At 39.3% G+C, this 24,501-nt stretch overlaps 2 protein-coding genes across 2 annotated transcripts; both read left to right on the forward strand.

Annotated features, from left to right (window-relative positions):
• Window positions 1-1,658: 1,658 nt before the first annotated feature.
• LOC307200133 (vomeronasal type-2 receptor 26-like) lies at window positions 1,659-5,366 on the forward strand. Its single transcript, XM_079948531.1, has 3 exons — window positions 1,659-1,920; window positions 2,520-2,646; window positions 4,055-5,366. Exons 1-3 carry the CDS (start codon window positions 1,759-1,761, stop codon window positions 4,963-4,965), a joined length of 1,200 nt encoding a protein of 399 aa, XP_079804657.1. The 5' UTR covers window positions 1,659-1,758; the 3' UTR covers window positions 4,966-5,366.
• A 14,918-nt stretch (window positions 5,367-20,284) lies between these two features.
• Window positions 20,285-21,217, forward strand: LOC307200564 (olfactory receptor 10C1-like; the record flags this gene model as incomplete). The annotated part of the gene is made up of 1 exon (XM_079949099.1): window positions 20,285-21,217. The coding sequence occupies one exon, from the start codon at window positions 20,285-20,287 to the stop codon at window positions 21,215-21,217; it is 933 nt and encodes a 310-aa protein (XP_079805225.1).
• Between the last annotated feature and the right edge of the window lie 3,284 nt (window positions 21,218-24,501).

Genomic DNA, 24,501 nt, shown 5'->3' on the forward strand with positions numbered 1-24,501 from the left:
AAAGAAAGATTTCTGCTAAAGTACTGCATTTTTGTATGTTATTCTCAGTACTGTTTGAATTTTATACACATTTTCCCCAATGTGTGCATTTTGTGCACGTTGTTTGGATGGAGAACTACACCACAGTATTCAGAAAACTGACAGTTTTAAGGACATAGATGTGTGTGTGTGATTAGTTCAAGAAGAATGAATTGGGTTAGTTTCTCATTGAAATGCAAATAAAATTGAATTTCTTTCCCATCCTTTCTCAGGGGTGATGAGAACAGTAGTCAAACAAGAACTGGAGGGCCAAAGGTTCCTCATTCCTGATTTATAGCTTCAGTTGCTTTAGCTGCCAAATGGTAGCTTGGAAATCTCAGTGTAGCAATCATATAGTAGCTATCACTGAAATCAGAAGGAGATGCTTTTTTTTTTTTTACTGAAGTACAATTAGAGAGAAGGTAGACAACTAAGACTGTTGGTGGGTTGTTGTTCCACCCAAGATGTGGGCCTTCTAGTATCAAAGTAGATTCATCTGCTTATCCAACACCTCTACTTGTATGATCTTCTGGTGACACCTTACTCAACCTTTGGTCAATAATCTGTTAAAGTGTTGGCTTCTCTTGGAGGTACATACAGTGGTACCTCTAGTTACGAACTTAATTCATTCCAGAGGTCCGTTCTTAACCTGAAACTGTTCTTAACTAGAGGCGTGCTTTCACTAATGGGGCTTCTTGCTGCCGCTGCGCCCCCGGCACACAATTTTCATTCCCATCCTGGGGCAAAGTTCTCAACTTGAGGTAACTCTTGCAGGTTAGCAGAGTTTGTAACCTGAAGCATTTGTAACCTGAGGCATTTGTAAGTTGAGCTACCACTGTAATCTGTTTTGCTCTGCAGAGTTGATACCATACTTGCTTTTAAATTTGTAATTATTTATTTAGATGATTAATATAATGCCCTTGCATAGGTCACAGGCCACTTTACAGCAACCTCAAATAAGATAAAAATAATTCATAAAATAAATCCATTCTTAAAATCAACAAATGATAACAAATATTTATATAGCTAATGGTGAGGCTATAGGCACACTGTAGAGTGGTGCAAGGGTTTTGTTCTTAACGATTTCATTTTTTTTTAGTTTTTTGTGTGTATTTGTGCTTATAGCCTGCCCTCTATCAAACTGTCGAGGGTGGGTTCAGTGGCAGTCTTTGGGCTCGCAAATTTCAGTGGCACCCTGTGTGATGTTAAAATTCAGTGACCCCCCCCATCTCTCAAACTCTGTTCTAGAGCATTGTTGTTGCACCCCCAGCAACATGGCACACTAAAACCTGCTCTGGTGGGTTGTACACAATATTACAATTTAATTAATATACAGTTCATTATAATGATAAATTTGCTAAACAAACAAACAAAAACCACAGGAGTAAAATAGGAGTGCAACAATTTAGCAATACAATGTTTCAACAAAAACAATATTCAGCTTCCTTGCAAAGTTATTAAGCTAAGTGCTGAGCAACAAATACTCCAGTTCCTGATAGCAGTAGGGGGAAAAACTATCTACTGTTATGATAGTGAAATTTTGTTATGAAACTGATCTCTCTCTCTCTCTCTCTCTCTCTCTCTCTCTCTGTGTGTGTGTGTGTTGAATGGCATTAATATATAACTAACAATAAATATTTATAAATCCTGAGATTTGGTTTTCCCATCTAGCTCCAGGCATTTTTGAGAAAAATTCATTTCAACAATAGTGCTGGGGAGGAGGTATTCTTTAATGAAAACATGGAATTGTCTACTGGATCATATGATATTGTTAACTTGGTTACTTTTCCAAATAAATCTTTCATCCGAGTAAGAGTTGGAAGGGTAGATTTCCAGTCTTCTTCTAATGAAAAAATTACCATTAAGAAAGATGCCATTATATGGCCCAACATCTTCAACCAGGTGGGTAATTCAGATTTTAATAATTTGTCATTTTTCATAGTTTCCCAAAATCTGTGGGATTCAATCTAGAAAATGAAATGAATGAGTTCCATTGTTTCTCAAGACATGAGGGGGTTTTTTTGGGGGGGGGGTTGTTTGTTTGTTTGTTTGCTTGCTTGTTTGTTTGTTTTAAAAAATCCTCTCAATTTGCCATGAAAGAGCTTATTCACTTACCTCTAATAACTAAAGGCTTTAGTGACGAAGAACTTGATTTTGGCACATACCAGATTGACCTATGTAGAAAAAATAAATAAACCTAAACTGCCTCTGTTATTTGGATCAACTGAATCAACCTGATAACTTCACTTTAAAATGATACATAAATATCTCAATGGTGGACCAGTTAGATTACGCATAGTACTTTGACATTGCATGTGAGTGGGACAAGGTTTTCTGCCCAAGTTTTATACCTAGTTATTTTATTTTAAACACTGGAGTGTGATCACTTTGTCATTGTCTTTTTAAAATGAGGTTAAATATACAACTTCAGGCTAAAATACAGAGAAATGAATTTATAAACTGAAATTCACCGAACTGTATTTTCTTCTTTTTATGGTTAGGCATTGCCTCCTTCTATGTGCACTGAAAGATGCCCCCCTGGATACCACAAAAAAGTTCATGAGAGTGAACCATCTTGCTGCTATTATTGTTCTCAGTGCCCAGAGGGGACCATTTCACAACAGACAGGTAGGTAATTTCAGAGGCGCTATCCAAACTATAGTATTTCAAATGTTAATTGTTTTTAATAGAGGGCCTATATTATATGCCTGAATTTTTCATTCAGATCAATTGGCCGCATTGGATAAGATAATGTGTAGTTATGTTGACAATGTGTGTGTGTGGTGGTGGGGTTAAAAAGTTAGCATTCCACCACACAAAACCAACCAGACATGAGCTGTATATTACTAGATGCTTAACCTCTACATTATATTTTCAGATCAGTCAGAACACAATGATAAAATATTTTTGGCCTAAGGCTGAAATAAATAGGCACATACAGCTAGGATGAAAAAGGATCTATTTATTAAACGTTACATACAAATCCTACAGAAAAAACTATAGGGGAGGGAACTGGCTCAGAATAAGAAATCCCGTGGCTGTAAAGGTGACAAAACCATGCAAGCCTATCCACTGACCGCTTACCTGAGCCACACACTGAATGTGAGTAGAGGAAGTCTTATATCATCACCACCCTTCAAGCCTTACAACTGTCTGAATGAGGAAATTTGGCATCAACGACAGTCCCTATCCTGCTCCCAGGCTGTGCATCCTTCAGGTACAGCTTTGAGAGGGACCACCCACCCACAAGGTAGCCTAAGTGAAGGGGTGCCAACTTGAATAAAATATTGGGGGGGCAGGTAAGCCCTGCCCCACATAATCAATCATATGACATGGTGCATGCATACAATTTGAATGGTGATGCCCATCAACTTGCCCCTCAAATATTTTATGGGAGAGAGGGCTCAAGCCCCCTTGGCCCCTAAGATTTTGCACCTATGTCAAAGTGTGTCATCAACCTGCCCTATGAAGTTCCTTTCCCCACGTTTCTGCCAAAGTGACCAGATTCACCTATTTAAACACATGAAACTGAAATGCCAAATTAAATATCAGCCAATTGAACAATATAGTCAAATCAACCAATCAGCATGACTACCCAAGTATTAAGGCAGATCACCTAACAATCTCCTATTCCAATCCTACAGTATGGAAAAGGAGGGGAGAGGGACTTTCTCACAAATCTAGACAAGCCAGCCAAAAATTCCTACTCAGCTCCAAAGTGACTACAGCAGCCACAATGCAGAAAAGGGTGGGAGGGTGCCAAACAAGAAAAAGGAGGCTGGATGGGCTTAAATAATGCTCCTTTCAGTGTGTTGGTGTGCTGTACACACTATGTCTGTTTGCACACCAGCAAACCACATAACAGTGGGGGCTTCATGCCAGCTGCAAATTTGCCCCACTTCCCAGAACAATATCGGACATCAGAATAGGGATTATTTAGCTTTTGTAGATTATTGACTGATGTGCTGTGTTGCATGATATAGGCTGCATGCTGAAAAGCTCTGCCATACAGGAAATTTATGTGGTTTTTTTACAGATGCATATCAGTGTGAAATATGCCAAGAAGCTGAACATCCAAACAAGAAACAAAACAAATGTATCCCTAAGGTTACAACTTTTCTAGCCTATGATGAACCTTTAGGGAAAGGGTTGGCTTCCACTGGACTTACTTTTGCTCTCCTCACAGTCCTGGTGCTTGCAACCTTCATTAAACACCAGAAGACACCAGTTGTCAAAGCCAACAACCGGAGCCTTACCTACCTTCTGCTAATCTCCCTTTTGCTTTGTTTCATTTGCTCCTTGCTGTTCATTGGACGACCCAGAATAACAACCTGCCTTTTCCGACAAGCTGCTTTTGGAAACATCTTTTCACTTGCACTTTCTTGTGTATTGGCCAAAACAACCACTGTGGTTGTAGCATTTATGGCCAGAAGTCCTGGAAGCAAGATGAGGAAATGGGTAGGCAAGAGACTATCCAACTGCATTATCCTTTTTTGCTCTCTTATTCAAGCTGTCATCTGTGCCATCTGGCTATTCACATCTCCCCCTTTCCCAGATCTTGATATGGTCTCACAGTCTGGGCTGATTGTAGTACAATGTAATGAAGGCTCAGAGGCTATGTTTTACATGGTCCTGGGCTACATGGGCTTTCAAGCCAGTATCAGCTTCACAGTGGCCTTCTTAGCCAGAAAGCTGCCTGATAATTTCAATGAAGCCAAGTTTATTACTTTTAGCATGCTGATGTTTTGCAGTGTTTGGATATCCTTCATTCCAACCTATCTGAGCACCAAGGGGAAATACATGGTGGCTGTGGAGATCTTCTCTATTTTGGTGTCCAGTGCTGGGTTACTTGGTTGCATTTTTGCCCCCAAAATGTTTATTATTTTTCTAAGGCCAGAAGTAAACACAAAGAGCAACTTCTTTAGGAAAAACAATTTCACAAAATAACATAGGGAAATCACACTATTCTATTCCTAGAAACTGACTGCATGAAAGGCATTGGTATAAACACAGGAATTTGTAGAGTCCTTCATGGGTGCCCCTCTGCATACAAGAGAAAAAACACTGAATAAAAAAAAAATCAGTTCATGTGATAGCACTGAAATAATTAGAGAGATGCATAATGTATGTTACACTTGAAAATTTGTTGTATATGAGATCATAGTTGGCACACACCCAATATATTTTTCCCCTAGTGTGTTCACTAGTGAAAAGTGAGGAGGAATTAAAGAACCTCTTAATGAGGGTGAAAGAGGAGAGTGCAAAAGATGGTCTGACGCTCAACATCAAAAAAACTAAGATCATGGCCACTGGTCCCATCACCTCCTGGCAAATAGAAGGGGAAGAAATGGAGGCGGTGAGAGATTTTACTTTCTTGGGCTCCATGATCACTGCAGTTGGTGACAGCAGTCACAAAATTAAAAGACACCTGCTTCTTGGGAGAAAAGCAATGACAAACCTAGACAGCAACTTAAAAAGCAGAGACATCACCTTGCTGACAAAGGTCCGTATAGTTAAAGCTTGGTTTTCCCAGTAGTGATGTATGGAATCTGGACCATAAAGAAGGTTGATCACTGAAGAATTGATGTTTTTGAATTCTGGTGCTGGAGGAGACTCTTGAGAGTCCTATGGTCTGCAAGAAGATCAAACCTATCCATTCTTAAGGAAATCAGCCCTGAGTTCTCACTGGAAGGATGATCCTGAAGTTGAGGCTCCAATACTTTGGCCACCTCATGAGAAGAGAAGAGTCCTTGGAAAAGACTCTGATGTTGGTAAATATTGTGGGCACAAGGAGAAGGGAACGACAGAGGGTGAGATGGTTGAACAGTGTTCTCGAAGCTACAAACATGAGTTTGACCAAACTGCGGGAGGCAGTGAAAGACAGGAGTGCCTGGCATGCTCTGGTCCATGGGGTCACGACTAAATGACTAAACAACAACAACAACAACAACAACAACAGTGTGTTCACAATTATCACCCAAATTTACACCCTTACATAGAAAAAAATCATCCAGACTGGACTATGATAATTCCCACTGTGCATGCTGCCCTTTAAAAGTCCAGAAACTAAAATTGACTACAAAATTAGGCCAACTGAAAGGTGTTTAGGAGGGGTGAGGGTAGAAATCAGGACATATTGTAGCCTTATTGGAGTTCACCGATTGAGTCTGCGTTGCTCCGGGACAGGAGGAAGGAAGTCAAAATGACACCGAGGTTGGTTCAAAGAGTTTATTCTGCTCTCTGGATAGCAGAAGGCACTTGCGTGATTAGTCCCCAGCAAGTCCAAAGAAATAACAGGTTTCATGCAGTTTATATATCCTCCAGGCACCCTCTCACTCCTCCCCTAGGAGCCCAACCACGTCGGCCTACGTACGCAGGTTGACATCACATATGTTCCTGCCCTGGTACTCTCAACCATAAAAGGATCTTCCTCCCTGCACTCCTGACCATAAAAGGATCTTCCTCTTCCTACTCTTATCTGGGAAGACATCATAATCTCCAGGAACACACTTTTGGCATTTTCCCCGGACATTGGTCTTGTGCGTATTTTGTGGTCAGCACATAAGATAAAGTTCTGATGTGTTTTCGTTGTTCCCCTGGGGAGCCAAGGCCATCCCTTGCCTGTCCTGATAAACGACAGAACTGTTTATGCAGTTGTGTCCTTATTATGGTTTTGCAATAATGGGACACATCTGCTTGTATCGCAAGTCCAATCCAGGATGGAATGTGTTGGACTAGGCAGTCCAATAGTTTGACTTAATATTAAACACCATAATGTAACTCCAGTCCCTAGAGAACACAATTTTGCCACAACAGTGTATTGGTGAATGGTGGACATTTCTAACCTAGTATATTAAGATAAGATATAAGGATAAAAACAAGATGAAGGATTTTTTGAAATATTTATATGAATTAGAATACAAAGAGGGGAATTATAGTATGCTAAGTTAAATTATTAGGATAAAAACAAAGCTGGAAGGATTTGCTGGAATATCTAATTGAATTAGAATACAAAAATGGGAGGTGGGAGGAAGTTAAGGAAATAAGTGAATGTAAGTAAGTGAGTTAAAGGTTTGACTTGTTTTTTATTTCTTTTTCCTGTTTTTTGATGATGTTTTTTCTTTTTTTTCTTTTTATATGTACTGTTTTTTTCATTTTTTTCTTTTCTTCGATTGTTTTATTTTTCTTTTGTAACCTTTAAAATCTTAATAAAAAATCATTTTTAAAAAAAGTTGTATAGATAGAATCAGATATGAAAAATACACTAATATTAAGAATGTCTGCACATGTTTATTCCGTTCAGGCTTTAATAAATGGTGACACATCATACTAACCTAGAAAGGTAAAGTAAAGGTAAAGGGACCCCTGACCATTAGGTCCAGTCGCGGATGACTCTGGCGTTGCGGCACTCATCTTGCTTTATTGGCCGAGGGAGCCGGCGTACAGCTTCTGGGTCATGTGGCCAACATGACTAAGCAGCTTCTGGTGAACCAGAGCAGTGCACGGAAATGCTGTTTACCTTCCTGCCAGAGCGGTACCTATTTATCTACTTGCACTTTGACGTGCTTTTGAACTGCTAGGTTGGCAGGAGCTGGGACAGAGCAACGGGAGCTCACCTTGTCATGGGGATTCGAACCGCCGACCTTCTGATCAGCAAGCCCTAGGCTCTGTGGTTTAACCCACAGTGCCTCTGCACTTATTCAGAGGCTTCCTTCAGGTCCATAAAGGTGCATATCTTAATGCCTGAAACATGTGTAGGAATAAAAAAAAAAAGGAATTAAAAAAGACATTCGGAAATTTGCTTGCTCACCAATAAGAATGGGAATATTAAATTAAGGCAAAGGTCATCTGATTCTGTGGACACTCATTGAGGCTAGGGCCGCAGGGAGGCAAGGCAAGCTGCACCCGAGCCAGGCCTTTAGGGTGGCGGTGGCGCCTCCTTCTCATGGCTGGCATAGAACAATGCATGCGGGGGGGGGGGGTCAGATTTCCTGAACAGTATGGGATAAAGGGTGGGGTGACTGACAGGAGAGGAGGAAATCGCTGCAGTTCAGAGGAGGCAGCATTAGTCTGTCCAAGCACTGATATTTTGATTCTTAAGTCAGTTGCATGGCATGGGGTATATTAGGTCTTACGCTCCTTCAATATGTGAGGTTTCTGTCTTTTGGCTATGCCCGTCCATATCCATACATGACCTGTGTCCATCGCCATCACACATTTGGTGTCAGGGCCCTGCACATGTATACAAATAGATGTGTGAGGCTCTTCTATGCAAATAGGAACACTGATTGGATAAGTTCCCCATTTCTTTGGAGGAGCAAAGTTCAGGTAGGCCATATTTACACCAGTGCCAAAAGTGTGTCTGACAAGGGTATGCCTAGCATAACATCTGCACTGGATGTGACACAGCTAACTCTGCAATCCTTATTTCATGACAGGGCCTCTGGATTGTTGCCTTCAGCATCATGCAATTCCGTGTAGTGACTGCAAAATTCGGTTCCTGGTTAATAACATTTTTCTGTCACTAGGTGAAATCAGACAGGTCACACTTTCTCAACTGCCCTTTTGCAGAATGGCCATAATACACCCCCCTTCATAGGGTTCTTCTGTGAATCCCCCTTTACTGCCCACCCCCAAATATGAATACACTGTACCCTGCTGACTGAGAATATGACTTCATGCATCTGATGAAAACTTATGTCAAAATAAATTGACTTTGCTAGTAATGCAGTCAGGCAAATTCCTCTGAGTATGAAGAATCTTGTGAGGGAAAGTTATAACTGTTTTATAAATTGTGAGCTTTTTTAAAAGAAAGAAAGAAAGAAAAGAAAACAGTTCCTTTAATTTTTTTACTCCGGTATTTCCGTTTGTTTGTTTTTCCAATAATTATTTTTTTTAAAGAAACCCATGTGTTATCTTATTTTTATGATATTGTAAGCCACCTTGAATTGGTATTTTGACCAGACAAGTAGAATATCTTCTACTACAACATACTATAAAATAACGTTATTTTAAGGTAAAGCATGTATGTTTGGGTTGCAGTTTAATTCTGCAGCTTTTGAAAGATGCCTAGCTTCTCTGTAATTATCAGAAGTACTGTAATTCAGCGTGTGCTGAAGCCCCAAAGGATTTACAGATATAACTTTCAAAATTATTGACATTATGAATAAAATAAAGGGGGAAAGGCAAAGTTGCATGTCCTTACATAGCCTTTGAATGTGAGGTTATGTAATCTCAGATTAGATGCTCAGGATAGAATAAGCGCATAGATACTGCTCAGTATAATTTCCACTGTCTCTTTTTACAATGATCCATAATGTTGTTCTTTATTCTGTTGCTTCTGATGCTGCCTCAAGCCATCAGCAAGAACGCGAAGGGATGCCACAGAGGAGAAAGAGATAGTTCTCAGTTTGATTATTATAAGCCTGGTGACCATGTCATTGGTGGACTTTTATCATTGCATGCTCTTGTTAATATACATGAGAACTTCACAGTTATACCCATAAATTTCAAGAACAGGATGTTTCAGTAAGTCTGTTATTTTATTTGAATGTAGGGCAAATTCCAAGTTTGATACCTTAATATCAGGGCTAAGTAACTTGGTGGTGAGAACAATTTATTAGCTCTACTCAGTACCATAGCAATAACTTTCATGGCAACTGTAGCATATGCCAGTGTGGAGTCATATGAAGTGAATGGTGCCTATTAGACTATTTTACATGTTCACCAGAACTTCTAGAGGGGTATTTCATTGCATCATCAAACACAGACTCCTATAGTATCTGAAAAACTGATACTTCCTTTGGCTAGGATAAATGCCTTTAGATGTATGTGGCATTATACTTAATTGGCAGGGGTGCATAGGCAAAGAGGAAGAAAATAAACAATAAGAATAAATGGCATTAAAATGAAATCCAGCTCCAAGACAGTGGTGAAGTTAGAATTAAGTGCAGGATAGGACACCATACTGTATCAATATTGCCTAAATAACACATCTGTAAAGGATGTGGCCCCCGGAAGCTGTAATTTCCTGGAAATCTGGAAATTGAATGAACATGGAAATCTCCTATAGTATAATAGGTTAACTGGAAACCAAATGCCTTGTTGAGAAGGAGGTGTCAGCAACAAAGCCAGTTGCATATGCAATTTGAAAGAATGGTTCAGATCTACTTGTTGCAGTTCAACTCCTCCATTATTCTGTTCATAGTGCACTGTGTATGCAATGCATATCTCTCTCTCTCTCTCTGTATGTGTGTGTGTGTGTGTGTGCGTATTTCAAATATCATATTTAAACAGCAAAGCCATGTTTCTATGGATGCCCCTTAACAGAGCAATTCTCTTTCTCTGGAAGTTATGTAAAGCCTTTAACTGGCCATTTCGTGTATGTGTGACTACCAGGCAACATAAGAGAAAAATCTTTCTATTCTGGTTCCCCAGAAATCAGCCAATAGTGAGTTATTCTGATGAACTCTAAAATTTTATTTTTATGCTTTTGCTTTCTGTTTTCTTGTGGGTTTGAATCATGTTTCCTATGAGAGTCTTGAGAATGCAAATGAAGCAGCTAAAAGATGTATCAAAAAAATCTAAGTCAATGACTCTCATTTTAGGCCGATGTTGAAGAACTTCCAGCATGCCTTCGCCATCAATTTTGCTGTCAATGAGATCAACAATAATCCGAAACTCTTGCCAAATATTACCATTGGGTACCACATCTATGATAATTTCTTAGATGAAAAAATGAACTATGATATCATCCTCACCCGGCCATCATCTCAAAAAGAAAGATTTCCTAATTTCAGGTGTGGAAAGCAATATAAAATGTCAGCAGTTGTTGGTGGGCTATCCTCTGATGCTCACATGCAGATAGCTGCTATTTTAGGCCTCTATAAGCTGCCACAGGTAAGGATATGCAGAACCATGTTCTTCACCAATTCATTATGGAGGAAACAACCTCTTGTTGAATCTGTCAAACATTTGATTGGAAGAGCTCACGTCAGGGAGATAAACACACTAAATGGAGTCTTCCAGATGAAGTAACTTTGCACACTTTTTGCTGTTTTTAGGACAGGACTGACTACTTGACTTCTTATATGATAGACATCTCTTGCAATAGATCAACAGATGCTTCACAGAAGGAGACATGAAGGTGTGATTTCACTTCCTCTCTCTTTCCTCCCTCTCACACATGTTTGCACAAGAATACCAAATGAAAGAGGGGGACCCCAAAAGAAAGAAATAATAATAATAATTTTGATGGAAATAGCTCTGTGTGCATAAGTGATCAAGACACTGGGCATATTGGTAGAAACTATGGAGTACATATGCATAGAAACTGGAAATTGGAAGGTTTAGAAAGAATATTATGACTGTTGATTAATATATAATACTGATTGTTTTCTAATTTATTTATTTTAATTTTAAAATGCTTTTAATTTCTTGTTACAAAATTATATACACGTAAATCATAAAACACGGCATGACAAACAAACAAAATGGTCATTAGGGTGGTAAATTACTAAATGTACTTTACAGTACATAATAATGCGATGATTAAAGTAAACCACTAAATGAGTTCTTCAGCAAATTCTTTACATGGGATTTGTATTGATGTGCAGGAAAGCCCAAACATGTTCTGTCTGGTATACAAATGGAATGTGGAATTGGAAATTAACAAATAAATAATGGTGCTAACACAAAAGACAAAATAATAATAATAATAATGCAACAGGGTCAGGCCCTGGGCCCCATTCCAAACCACCAGGTTTCCTCCCACCCTCTTGTCCCCTCCCCCACCTTGCAGACTCCTTGGGGTCATGGATGCCCAAGCACCCACAAAATTCCCCATGAAGGGGCTAGGCACTTACAAATTTAGGTGCCAGGCCCATGCATGCTGCATGGCACCCATGGCCCCAGGCACCAATGGTTGCAGAGCCAAGTTTGCATTCCTGCTGCAAAGAGATGGCTGATGGTCAATGTGGATCTTGGGCCAAATAAATGTTAGTAACTCTGGTATGGAGTACATGACCTGCATTTCTCAATTTTATTTTATCTCTCTGCATACTGGATAACATTGTTTGCCCCCCTCTCACAACTGCTGGAAGAAATTACCAGCTAAGCAGTGATGGGAAGAGACTGAACAGAAAAGTGGTTAGCAGTGACTTCTTAGTTATTTATTTTATTAGGATTCTTCTATTTTCCTCTGACTGGGCCCAGGGAAGACTTCAGAATTCTTTGAAGGTAGAGTCCAGTTCACCTGTGCCTACTTTTATGTGACAAAATTAAACTGCAACCAGGTTTTAAAGTCTTTTTCGCACCTTATGTTCTTTCTCAACAGCTCAGTTATAGCTCAGTTGACCCAGCGCTAAGGGATACAACTCGGTTCCCTTTTTTCTACCAAATGGTCCCCGCTGAAGCTTCTCAGTATGAAGGAATAGTGCATTTGATCAGATATTTCAGATGGACATGGGTTGGACTCATTGTTTCCTATGACAATTTTACACCTGAGGTCTTGGGAAATTTGAAATCACTATTTAGTATGAATGGGATTTGTGTTGCTTTTACAAAAATAGCGCCTGGTCTTTTCATTGAGAGGGTGAATAAAACTACAAACCAGATGTTTTATGAAAATGATACCCTGACAGCTCTTAGTATGACTAAAGCCAATGTAATTATTGCATATGGGAAAACTTCTCTTATGCAACCTTTACAGTTCATATTGACTATACATGAACCATTCAAGAAGAGGCCATTAGAGTATGTCTGGGTCATTTCAGCCCACTTCGATTTGACCTCACCTTTTCTTCATACAAACTGGAATTTCAAATTATTCCATGGTTCTTTGTCCATGGTAATGCATGGAAATGAGGTGCCAGGATTCCGGAACTTTCTCCAGACCTTTAATCCTTACCAGCACCAGAATGATGCTTTTATCCAGGTAATCTGGAATGTTATGTTTCAGTGTTCCATCACAAATTCTGTTATGAGGGAAATAAATATCAAAAACTGTACTGGGGAGGAAATGCTAGGAAGTCTTCCAGAGACAATGTTTGAGTTGGATATGTCTGGTGAGAGCTACACTATCTATAATGGAGTCTATGCCTTGGCACATGCTTTACATGATATTTACTCCTCCAGAAAGCCATTGGTGAGACGAATAGCAAGATTGGACCTTCAGACAGTAGAACCTTGGGAGGTAATGTTTTATATTTAGTGGCACTACTTTAACTGTGAGTTATTTTTTAGCTATTTGAGAATCTGATTGTGTCAAAACAGTGGAATTTTAATAATAGTATTATGGAAACACTGATAAACCCTTTACTGGTCCAAGTGGCTTTGTAAGAAACCTGGCATATATTTCATTGAAGCTTCCTTTCAGTGAAAAATGATTTTAAGCAGAACATATATTTCTACATGAAAATATATTATTTGCAGATCTCTAACTAAATATTAAAAAGTGAAAAACAATTTTGTGGAAACATCGTTTTACTTTATCCTGCAACATTGTGAGGAAGATTGGACACTCAACATAAATTATTAGTTAAGATTGGTTACAATTAGCTAGTATGGACAGTTGGCTATAATTTGCTTTAGGTTGAATGGAACCCTGAAAGAAAGTACTGATAGAAGCATAGATTATTATTAAGTGGTTCAGAGATTCCCTATAAGAATTTGATTGGATTTATACTCAACACTATCATCCATGATCTGCCAATGTAAAATAATCTCTCCTTGTGTTTATCTTGTTATAAGTTATTACTGAATATTTCTACCTTCACATTTCATTGAATAATAATCAGGCTTTGTCACAGTTCTATGGTCCTCTAAGACTGAATGCTGACCCTTTACATCAGCCTTTGCCAAACATTTGCCCTTCAAATGTTGTTGGAGTACTTTGTCATATGAAAATCACTGGTGCCATGGAAATCTTGGTGCATGTGATCAATTCAAGAAGATGTGCAGCATCTTATTCAGTTATCTATGAAATGAAGCAAGCAAACAAACAAACTGACATTTGATTAATATGATGTGGACCTCCTTTATCAAATGATTTGTATCTGATTAGTGGCAGCTAATTTTAGTCACCCATTTTACACATAAGACTCAAAGGCTGGGAGGTTGGGAAAAGAAAAGAAAATTCCCAGGTGAGAGCTAGGAGGATCTGTCCCCTTTTGTGAGAAACAAGGGTTAAGATCTACCTCTAAAACAGGTCTTCTCGGCCTTTTGGCTAAGATCAAGTGTAGTACTTTTTGCTCTTTTTAAAAGACTTTCTCCCTAGCATATTATTTTTCTTTCTTTCACTGCAAAGTGGTGAGTACCTGTAGCATTGAAAAAGAAAGTAATGTTAGAAATCTAGGAAGGCACCCCAGTAATTAAGTAATTAGGGCCTTCCAATGCTAATACATACACATAGCATGAATTTCTTCCAGGGACACAAAAATGCCAACGTAAGTCAGAGCTTTTCAACATATTTAGGTCCATGGCTCCCTTGAGTATCTACATTCTTTCTGTGGCATGCCTGTGGGGCTTAATATCCCAGTTATGTCACCCCTTGCCTGCAGAGCAGGCAGCCCCTCACCGCTTTTCAAACACCCTCCCTTGGGATGTGTTCCCTCAACCTCCTCTTCTCTCCCCTCTCCTTGGGAGTCCTCTGGGCAGCCACTGCTGCCTTCCCCCACCCCAAAGAGAGGTGCCTCATCACACTGTCCCACAAGGGCCTGGGAAGCACCCCCTGGCCAGCCCAGAGGCGCCATTCACCTTGGGAGCTTGTAGCCAGGGCTGCTGCAACAAACAGTTGTGAAAGCCTTTCAGAGTCAGAGGTATGAGACAGCATCAGAGGAGAGAGGAAAGAGGGATGGAAGCCATGGTTGCCCATGACATGCCTGACCATCATTCAAGGCAGCCCAGGGTGCCATGGCACACTGGTTGAAAACCACTGACATAAGGATAGCATTGTATCAAACTGTTGCACCAGAAACATGCTTGTAAAACATTGCTCTCTTTTGTAAATCCTGAGGTTTTGTCTCTCTATTTAGCTCCATTCACATTTGAGGAAAGTCCATTTCAACAACAGTTCTGGGGAGGAGATATTTTTAAATGAAAACATGGAATTGTCCATGGGATATGATATTGTTAACATGGTTACTTTCCCAAATAACACTTTCAGGAAAGTGAAAGTTGGTAGGATAAATTCCCAAGTTTTCTCAGACCAGCCAGTTAACATTGAGGAACGTGCTATTACATGGCCCAACAAATTCAACCAGGTTGGTACTCCACATTTAATTACCTTCAGTCTTGCTTCTTCTTTTCCAATCTATGCTAAGTAGCTATGACTGTATGTTAAAAGTTGCTTACATGTTTTTTGTCCAAGAGACCTTTGTGAGTATAATTCAATGGCTTCAGGGTCTTTAATTTTTGTTTTGTTAAAATCTATTGTACTAATAAGGGAAATAAGGAATTGTTTAATTCTGGAGAATTCTAATAAATTGCCCGCATAGCTGGAGTTTCTCCAATTGTGACATATTGGAAATAAGTTATTGTAAAAATATGGGTCATTGAAGGTTGAAACTGAACTCAGGCAAGGATAAAAAATGAGGAGAATTACAGTAATAATGTAAAATGATCTCAAACTTAGAAATCTCAAAAATGCTTCTCAAAGAAATGTAATATAGACTTATATAAAATATTCTAAAGATGATATGTAAGTGATAGTGGTAATTTTTTTTTTTTTTTTGAAAAGAAATAGTTTGAATGCTTTTAATGGCATGGCATGGCAAGCTTTTAATGTATGGGTAGGTAAACTAAGGTCCGAGGGCCGGATCCGGCCCAATCACCGCGAACGGTCTGAGAATTAGTGTGTTTTTACATGAGTAGAATGTGTCCTTTTATTTAAAATGCAACTCTGGGTTATTTGTGGGGCATAGGAATTCGTTCATTTCCCCCCAAAAAATATAGTCTGGCCCACCATAAGGTCTGAGGGACAGTGGACCATCCCCCTGCTGAAAGTTTGCTGACCCCTGTTTTAATGGCACCAAACCCTCAAACATTTACCCCAATCCAAACAACATGTTAGCAATGCCAATGCCCAGAAGCGGATATCTTCTTTTATTTTTATTTGTTTTTTTAAATCAAAAATCTCCAAGTAGGAGATTTGTAAAAACATTGTAAAAACTATTAATAATATCACTGAATTTTTTTCACACTTACAAGCATCACTGAAATTAAAATACAACAAAAACCAGTCAAAATCAATAACTTCAGATGAATTAAATTAAACTGTGTTACCTTGCATTTATGATTAGACATTGCCTCCTTCTATGTGCACTGAAAGATGCCATCCTGGATACCACAAAAAAGTCCGTGATGGAGAACCACCTTGTTGCCATGACTGTTTCCAGTGTCCAGAAGGGACCATTTCAAACCAGACAGGTATGGGATTTTCCATTATATGTCATCTATTGTTTGGGACTTAATTCAAATGTATGCTGGGAGCACATCTCAATATCATGGCCTTTTTGATATATATTTTCAAGACCTACCATATTCCTTTGACTGTAATTTTTTTAAGTGTTTTTAATCCTTATTTAAAATTGCTGTAGTCTGTCCTGGGAGCTTATGGTGATGTAAAAGTAAGTATTATAACAACAGCAGCAACTGTGCACACTGCTCCCCCACAATCCCCAATGTGGGATCCTGATCCTGGGGCTGAGATTGAGCTGACCTGAACTTAATCTATCCAGAGAGCACGTGCTCCTACCTGAATCTGACGCTGAATCAAATGGGGGGGGGGATCAATATTTGTTAAGTATTTCTATAACCCAAGGGTTCAATCATGTGAGGTACAGGGAATCCTTTGAACCTGTATTCCCTGCAAGGTTTATACAAAGGAATTTCCTGCAAGATTGAATACTGACTCTTCCACTACGTACATACCTGGCCACTAGGCCTCCTTATCTCCCTTTCCCAAGATGTTGTTGCCACAGCAACCATCTTGGCCTATCAAATACTGCAATGCAGCCTTCACAGCTGGGCCTAGGGTGAGTTTGGGCTATGCTGGCTGTGGCTCCCTGCTTACTTTTCCCCAGCCAGGACTCAGCTCCACCTGCATTACTGACTCCATTTGCAGCCCAGCTTTGGATGATGGAAGGACTGAGCAGTTGCTGTGATATTGCAACCTTGGATGGACTGTGAGGAGGACTGGAAGGGCGGTATTAGGGGATGGAGAGTTGGGAGTCAATCCTGCAAAATGTGCCTTTGCTTAACTACTCCTTGTGGAAGGAGATGCCTGAAGCTCAACACACTGCCACCTCACAGCAACAGAGTGCTCCAGGTAGTACAACTCACTTGGGGCAAACCAGGGTTCTATCAATCCAACTCAGCCCAAGCCAGAATTGGCACTATTTGTTTTGGAATGTGGGCTTTTCCAAACCCAGTGCACATCATCAACAAATGCAAAAACAATAACCACTACAATAGCAACAGAAGTTTATTTCCTCCCAAAGTCTGCAGGGCTTGGGGCAATTGATATGGCAGAAGGAACTTCAACAAAGGTACCAGGTCCTGCAGAGCTTTTACTTGTTAAGTTGAACAAAATCCTTGTTCCACAAAGAGTATCCAACTATCACCAGTCAGTTTTTTTAAAAAAGTTTGCCTAGTTTGCAGATGAAGCCAGAAACAAAATAGGAACTAAGCCATAGGAACTATGTGATGCCTCTGGAAGTTATATAAACCTGTTACACTGAAAGTCTAATTGCTTCCTACAGATGCACGTAAGTGTGAAAAATGTCCGGAACATGAATATCCCAACAAATATAAGAACAAATGTATTCTGAAAGCCACAAGCTTCCTGGTCTACAATGAATTTTTAGGCATCAGTTTGACTTCTGCTGCACTTTCTCTCGCTCTTATTGCAGCCCTGGTACTTGGAATATTTATTAGACACCAGAATACCCCCATTGTCAAAGCCAACAACCGGGACCTTACCTACCTTCTGCTAATCTCCCTTTTGCTCTGCTTCCTTTGCTCCTTGCTGTTCATTGGACGACCCAGCAAGGTGACCTGCCTTCTTCGACAAGCAGCATTTGGAAACATCTTTTCTCTTGCACTTTCCTGTGTCCTGGCTAAGACCATCATTGTGGTGGTGGCATTTATGGCCACAAGGCCTGGAAGCAAGATGAGGAAATGGGTGGGCAAGAGGCTCTCAAACTACATTATCTTTCTTTGCTCTCTTATTCAAATTGGTATCTGTGCCATTTGGCTAGTTTCCTCTCCACCTTTCCCTGATCTTGATATGACTACACAGCCTAAGGAGATTGTTGTAAAATGTAATGAGGGCACTGGCGCCATGTTTTACACTATCCTGGGCTACATAGGCTTTCAGGCCAGTGTCAGCTTCACAGTGGCCTTCCTATCCAGGAAACTGCCTGACAGTTTCAATGAAGCCAAGTTTATCACCTTCAGCATGTTGGTCTTCTGCAGTGTCTGGATATCTTTCATTCCAGCCTATCTGAGTACCAAAGGCAAATACATGGTGGCTGTGGAGATCTTTTCTATTCTGGCCTCAGGTGCTGGGTTGCTGGGATGCATATTTGTCCCTAAAATGTACATTATTATTTTGAAGCCAGAAATGAACACTAGGGACCAATTCTTTAAGAAAAAAGAATTTCACTAAACCACAGAGAAGATTATTTTGAAGAGATACCAGCAATGAGCAACAAGTCAGCAAGACATAGCCCAGAGTGGACTATATATTGTATGTGCTAAGTTGCATAATGTCCAGGACACCCAATGTTCCTATCTGAGAATAATAAACTGTGAAAGCACCAACATATATTTCATTTCATTTTCAGTGCCATACTTCCTGTCTATCTGTTTATTGGCTAAATTAACTAAATATTTATCTCATTAAATGGAATCTATGACTGGATCCAATAGGGAATATTTGGTACTGTGGAGGGAGACATTCAATGTTCAAATACTATCTTCACTCACATCTACAATATTTTTTATTAGCCTAAAACTACACTGCAGAGATAGAGAAGATACGGAAGGTGACAATTAAATCTTCCTTGGTCATATACCTCATGGGAAATGCACCTGTGAAGGCAGGGCCCTTTAATTCCAGGAACAGGGACTGCTTTTGCTGAAAACTGAAGCAGATAGAGTGGTATTCAGAGTGGATCCCTATAGTTAATAGACAAGAATAACATGTTCATTAATTTCCGTGGTTTTACTCAGAGTACACCACCATTAATTTAATAAATTCATTTATTATGAACTCTTTTCCTTTCTGAGGAAAATCAAAGGTGTCTAACAATATTATAGTATTAGAGCAGATTAATAACCAACATAAACAAACATTTCAATACAGAATTGCAGGGTGAGGCTGCAATCCTAACCCCATTTAGGATTTTTGTAGTAAAAAAAGGAGGAAGGAGTAAAAGAGGTTGAAGGTGATAATGAGGGTTCCAAAAGAAGAAGAAGAAGAAGAAGAAGAAGAAGAAGAAGAAGAAGAAGAAGAAGAAGGGAGTAAGATACATGGGAACAGGGTTATAGATTAAATCAGGGGTACAAAAAGGGCTGCAGAATTTGAGGGGATGTCGGCTTCATAATGGGATGCAAGGGGGAAAGTATGCTTAGTAGTTGCAATGTGTGGGAGGAGGAAAGTGCAAGGTGGTTTACATGGACGTAGCATGTGGCAGGTTGTAGAAAATGAGAGGGGCGAGGTGAAGCTGAAAATACAAGTGCAAACCTGAGTTACAGAATAGAATGGAGAAGCTGGGGCAATATTTTTACTTGGGCAGAGATTTCAGCAAGTAGAATGTTTTGGTGGGGGGTTTTGGCAAGTGAACTAAAGCAGGCAGAGTCCCCTTAGATAATGAATAATGGCCAAACAGAATCCTCAAAGCAGATTTAATTGGAACAATCTATTAATTGTAGCTCTCTCTTTTAAATAACTAAATAAAACAAACCACTGATTTGCCAGCAATATAATTAGCAGGAAAACTAGGCCAACTAATGAAATCCACAAAGGACTTGGCCTCAAGAGTTGAAAAGTAGTTGATAAAATGCCCTGTTTGCAGCACTGATTCTTCTGTTAAAGAGCAAAATTCATAGGTGAGATATTGTTTATTGTGAATTATAGTTTCCTAGCATCTTTAGAATCATTTGAAAAATGCAAATAATTCCATTTCCATATTTTTTCTCATTTATGTCCCCTTCCTTTTCTTCCAAGTCTACTGCATGGACAAAAGATATCAAAGAAAAAACAATGGAAAATAGCACCTCAGTGAATGCATTTATTTTACTGGGTTTTTCTAATGTTTCAGATTTCAAACTCCTTTTCTTTGTAGTGTTCCTGTGCATCTACCTTGTCACTGTATTTGGCAACGTCATCATCATTGTCATCATTAGTGTTGATGCTGCCCTCCACACTCCCATGTACTTCTTCCTCAGGAACTTGTCTTTCCTGGAGATCTGCTATACTTCAGTCACAATCCCCAAGTTGCTTGAGAACATTGTCGCTCTTGACAAAACCATATCTTTACATGCATGTGCCACTCAAATGTATTTTTTCCTCTTCTTTGGTGCCACTGAGTGCTGTCTGCTAGCCATCATGGCATATGATCGCTACATCGCTATATGCAATCCACTGCGCTACCCGGTAATTATGAGAAAGAGAGCATGTGTCCATTTCGCTGCCTTTTCTTGGGCTTGTGGCTGTCTGGTGGCTGTGGGTCATACCACCTTCATTTTCCACCTGCCCTTCTGTGACTCCAAGGTCATCAACCATTTCTTTTGTGAAATCCAGCCAGTGCTAAAACTAGTATGTGGGGACACATACTGGAACGAAATCCAAATCATTGTAGCTGCTGCATTTGTAATCCTGATGCCTTTCATGCTGATCCTTATGTCTTATTTCCACATCATTTCTACTATCTTGAGGATGCAATCAGCCCAGAGCCGCCAGAAGGCCTTCTCCACCTGCTCCTCACACCTTGTTGTTGTCTCCTTGTTTTATGGGACGGCCATTTTTATATACATACGCCCCAAATCTAGCTACTCTCTGAATGTGGATAAGCTTCTCTCTCTCTTCTACTCTGTAATTACTCCCATACTGAACCCAATTATCTACAGTCTGAGGAACAAAGAAGTGAAAGGAGCTCTCAGGAAGACAGTGTTGAAACTAATCCCGTCCAACTGATATCCTTGTTTTAAAAGCAGAGAGTTGTCTATGAGACACTGTCAGCCTGTGCAAAAAGGTTCGTGATAGAGTTCATAACAGTAATTACTATAATATTTAATTGCATGATCATATTGTTTCTTTTTATTACTAACTGTGGAACATTAAAATGTACAACAACAATAGTACGGTAACAATAGACTTGCAAGACAATCTGAATCTATATAGCACAATTTTGCTCTGAAGAACAGCTGGCTCTGAAGATGTTCCTTGAGGACCATCTTGGAACCATATGCAAGTAAATTTAAGATTTTCAGAGGAAAAATGGTGTGTAAATGTGACTAATAGAAAAATATTACAATATTCTTTTGACAGCTATTTCATTTTACTAGCAATTTAGAAAAAAATGTTGTTCCTCTAACCCCACCTAATACTCACAAGTAGAGGACTAAAGGTACTTTAAGAATATTTCAATTGCCATAGAAACCCCAAAAGCTGTTTATAGAATCACTTTCCATATGTAGCTGTGTGAATGTTCCCAGATGCAAGAAAGCTGAAAATGATTTTCTTGAAGTTCTCTTAATTTTGATCTCTTACCCTATATAGAATTTTCCATTACACAAAGTATGTGTTTAATTGTGTATCCATGCATTGACTGTTACTATTGGATAACATCAGTTGTGAGTTAACAGGTTCTTGGCTAATAAAGAGTGATGGATAAATTGGAACCACTGAGTTCTTGATCACTGCCATCACATCCGCCCCAAAACATACATATACCACTACTTCAGTGGCTGTTCTACTTCCGCACTTTATTTCAATATAATCACATTTTACCATAGAGACATTATTCCCTATTTATTTTAAATAATGTTAACATTCATTTAGAGTTTGTACTCAAGACTGTCTTCAGTCTTTTACAGTCTGGTAACAATGTGGTCTGTGATGAAAATACAGAGTTAAATCTCAGCTTCCCTGTACAACCATCAAGCATTTTTATTATTTTTAGCAGGTGCCAAAAAGAATACAGTGAAAACACCTGCTAGATATCCACAGACAATTATAAATGGCCTTTAGTAAATGTCTGGTTATATTTTTTAAATTATAAAACTGTTGTGCAGCACAGAGACCTCCAAAAGTAAAAGATTTTAAAAATATGATTAACTCCCTTATAATTATCGCAAATGTGGTGAGTGAGGTTTTCTTAATTTCAAAGCTCCAGGGATTTCTTGATACAACTTCCAAATTGTAAATAATAGACAGAATATCAATTGAAAATAATAGTTATTAAGGCCATGACATCTGTTATTAGTAAGTGCTCTTTGCCCTTGAAATGCAAGGATGAGCATCAAAGGGCTCCACCAAAATGAGGGTGAATAATGTCAGATCAGACGCTCAGGTCTATGATTGAATGATTGAGTCATTGACTAAACTGCAGGGATCCAAAATGCTGTTCTTGCTTCTGCTCCTTCTGTTGCTGCCACAGGCTATCAGTGACAACTTCAAGGGGAGCCATGGAGGAGACAACAATTGCTATTTTGATTATTTTAAGCCTAAAAAGCATGTCATTGGGGAAATTTTATCATTGCATGATAGTATTTATTCATATGAGAACTTCACGATTATACCCATGTGTTTCAAGAAAAATGTGTTTCAGTAAGTCTGTGCTTTATTTGAATGTAGGGCAAATATGTAAATTCCAAGTTTGATGCCATAGTAACAGCATTGAGTAACTTTTATCTCTTCATACTCCCACACCAAAAGAAGAGTCCTTTGAGATTTTGCCTAAGGGTATGCAGTGGAAGACAGGAGTGCCTGGCGTGCTCTGGTCCATGGGGTCACAAAGAGTCGGACACAACTAAACGTCTAAACAACAACATGCAAGGAAATGTGATACAGTAACTCTACTTTATTAGGTTATGGAGCAATCGAAAGGATTCAAACATGATTGTCACAGTAACAGTGCCAAGTAACTAAATCTAAGGGATAATAAGGTGTTGAGAAATAATTTCTTAAATCTACCCTGCCCCGAGATTGGATAGTTCATGCTAACCAGTGTGGAAGAGTGCAGGCACATTGTGATAATTGTACACACTGCAAAGTGACTGATGTCTATGCATCCAGATTGCATTTCAACTCATGTTCATCACATAACTTCCAGAGGAATATTTACCTTTGCTTGTTTTTGCTGCTGCTGCTGCAGCAGCAGCAGCGACTCCTAGTTCATTTTAAGACTAACATTTATTCTGGCCTAAGTTTTCATGAACTAAAATTCATGTTCTCTTCAATTGGTTGAACCCAAGGCAGCATATAAAGGCACAGTGGCTTTATGACTGCTCTGTAGCTGAGCAATGATTTCCCTTGAAACTGTTTATTCTTCAGACCCTCAATCCTGACACTGAGGCTGGATCTCGACACATCAAAAAACCATTTCTGGAAAACACGTTTTGAACCTTGTAATGGGAAATCACATTGCCGAAAGGCCAAACTCTACATCGCCATATGGTGTCACAGTGGTATAACACATTTAAAATGATTTTTTAAAACTAATGTAGCTGAGTCCTGTGTGTTAGCTTTTTAAAAATAAATAAATGCTTTCAGGCAAAGTAACTGAAAACCATTCTCTTTTAGCTGGCAAGATTTAAGCCAATAGAAAGTTAAGCCAACTAATGTTCGATTTTTGTTTAACTGTACTGTTTTTCTGATTTCTCCTGGATTTCAAAAGCTATAACAATGAACAAATAATCCTGAAATTATTTCCTTTTAGGCCACTGCTGAAGCGCTTCCAACATGTGTTTGCTATTATTTTTGCTATTGATGAGATCAACAAGAACCCAAAACTCTTACCCAATGTTACCTTGGGGTTCCACATCTATGACAATTTCAACCTTCAAATGATGAGCTATGATATCATCCTGAGCCTTTTGTCTTCACAAAAAGAAAGTTTCCCTAATTTCAAGTGTGGGAAGAAACCCCAGATTTCAGCAATTGTTGGAGGGCTAACATCTGACATATCCATGCAGATAGCCAACGTCTTAGGCCTTTATAAGATTCCCCAGGTGGGAATGTGTATAGGGGACATTAAATCATATTCATCCGAAGAAAGCAGGGGGGGGGGGCTCTCATTGAATCTGTGTAAGGGTTGAAGATCAATACAAACACCATGTGCTGCTATCTAGACCCGAAAGTTTCAGTGCTGCTTTTTCTTCTTGGCCTTTTTTTGTTTTCCCCTATCTCCTTTCTTTTTGTGGAGTGGGTGGGTCTCTCAAATTCTGACAGACTTTAAAAGTTACATTGTATACCGA

Source organism: Podarcis cretensis, assembly GCF_951804945.1.
Source record: "Podarcis cretensis genome assembly, chromosome: 13".
Taxonomy (NCBI): Eukaryota; Metazoa; Chordata; class Lepidosauria; order Squamata; family Lacertidae; genus Podarcis; species Podarcis cretensis.

Excerpts from the sequence above, each read along its gene's own strand:
- LOC307200133 (XM_079948531.1), top strand. The coding sequence starts at position 1,759 with ATGGAATTGTCTACTGGATCATATGATATTGTTAACTTGGTTACTTTT. Across the intron at positions 1,921-2,519 it reads GGCCCAACATCTTCAACCAG|GCATTGCCTCCTTCTATGTG; the intron begins GTGGGTAATTCA and ends TTTTATGGTTAG. Across the intron at positions 2,647-4,054 it reads GACCATTTCACAACAGACAG|ATGCATATCAGTGTGAAATA; the intron begins GTAGGTAATTTC and ends GTTTTTTTACAG.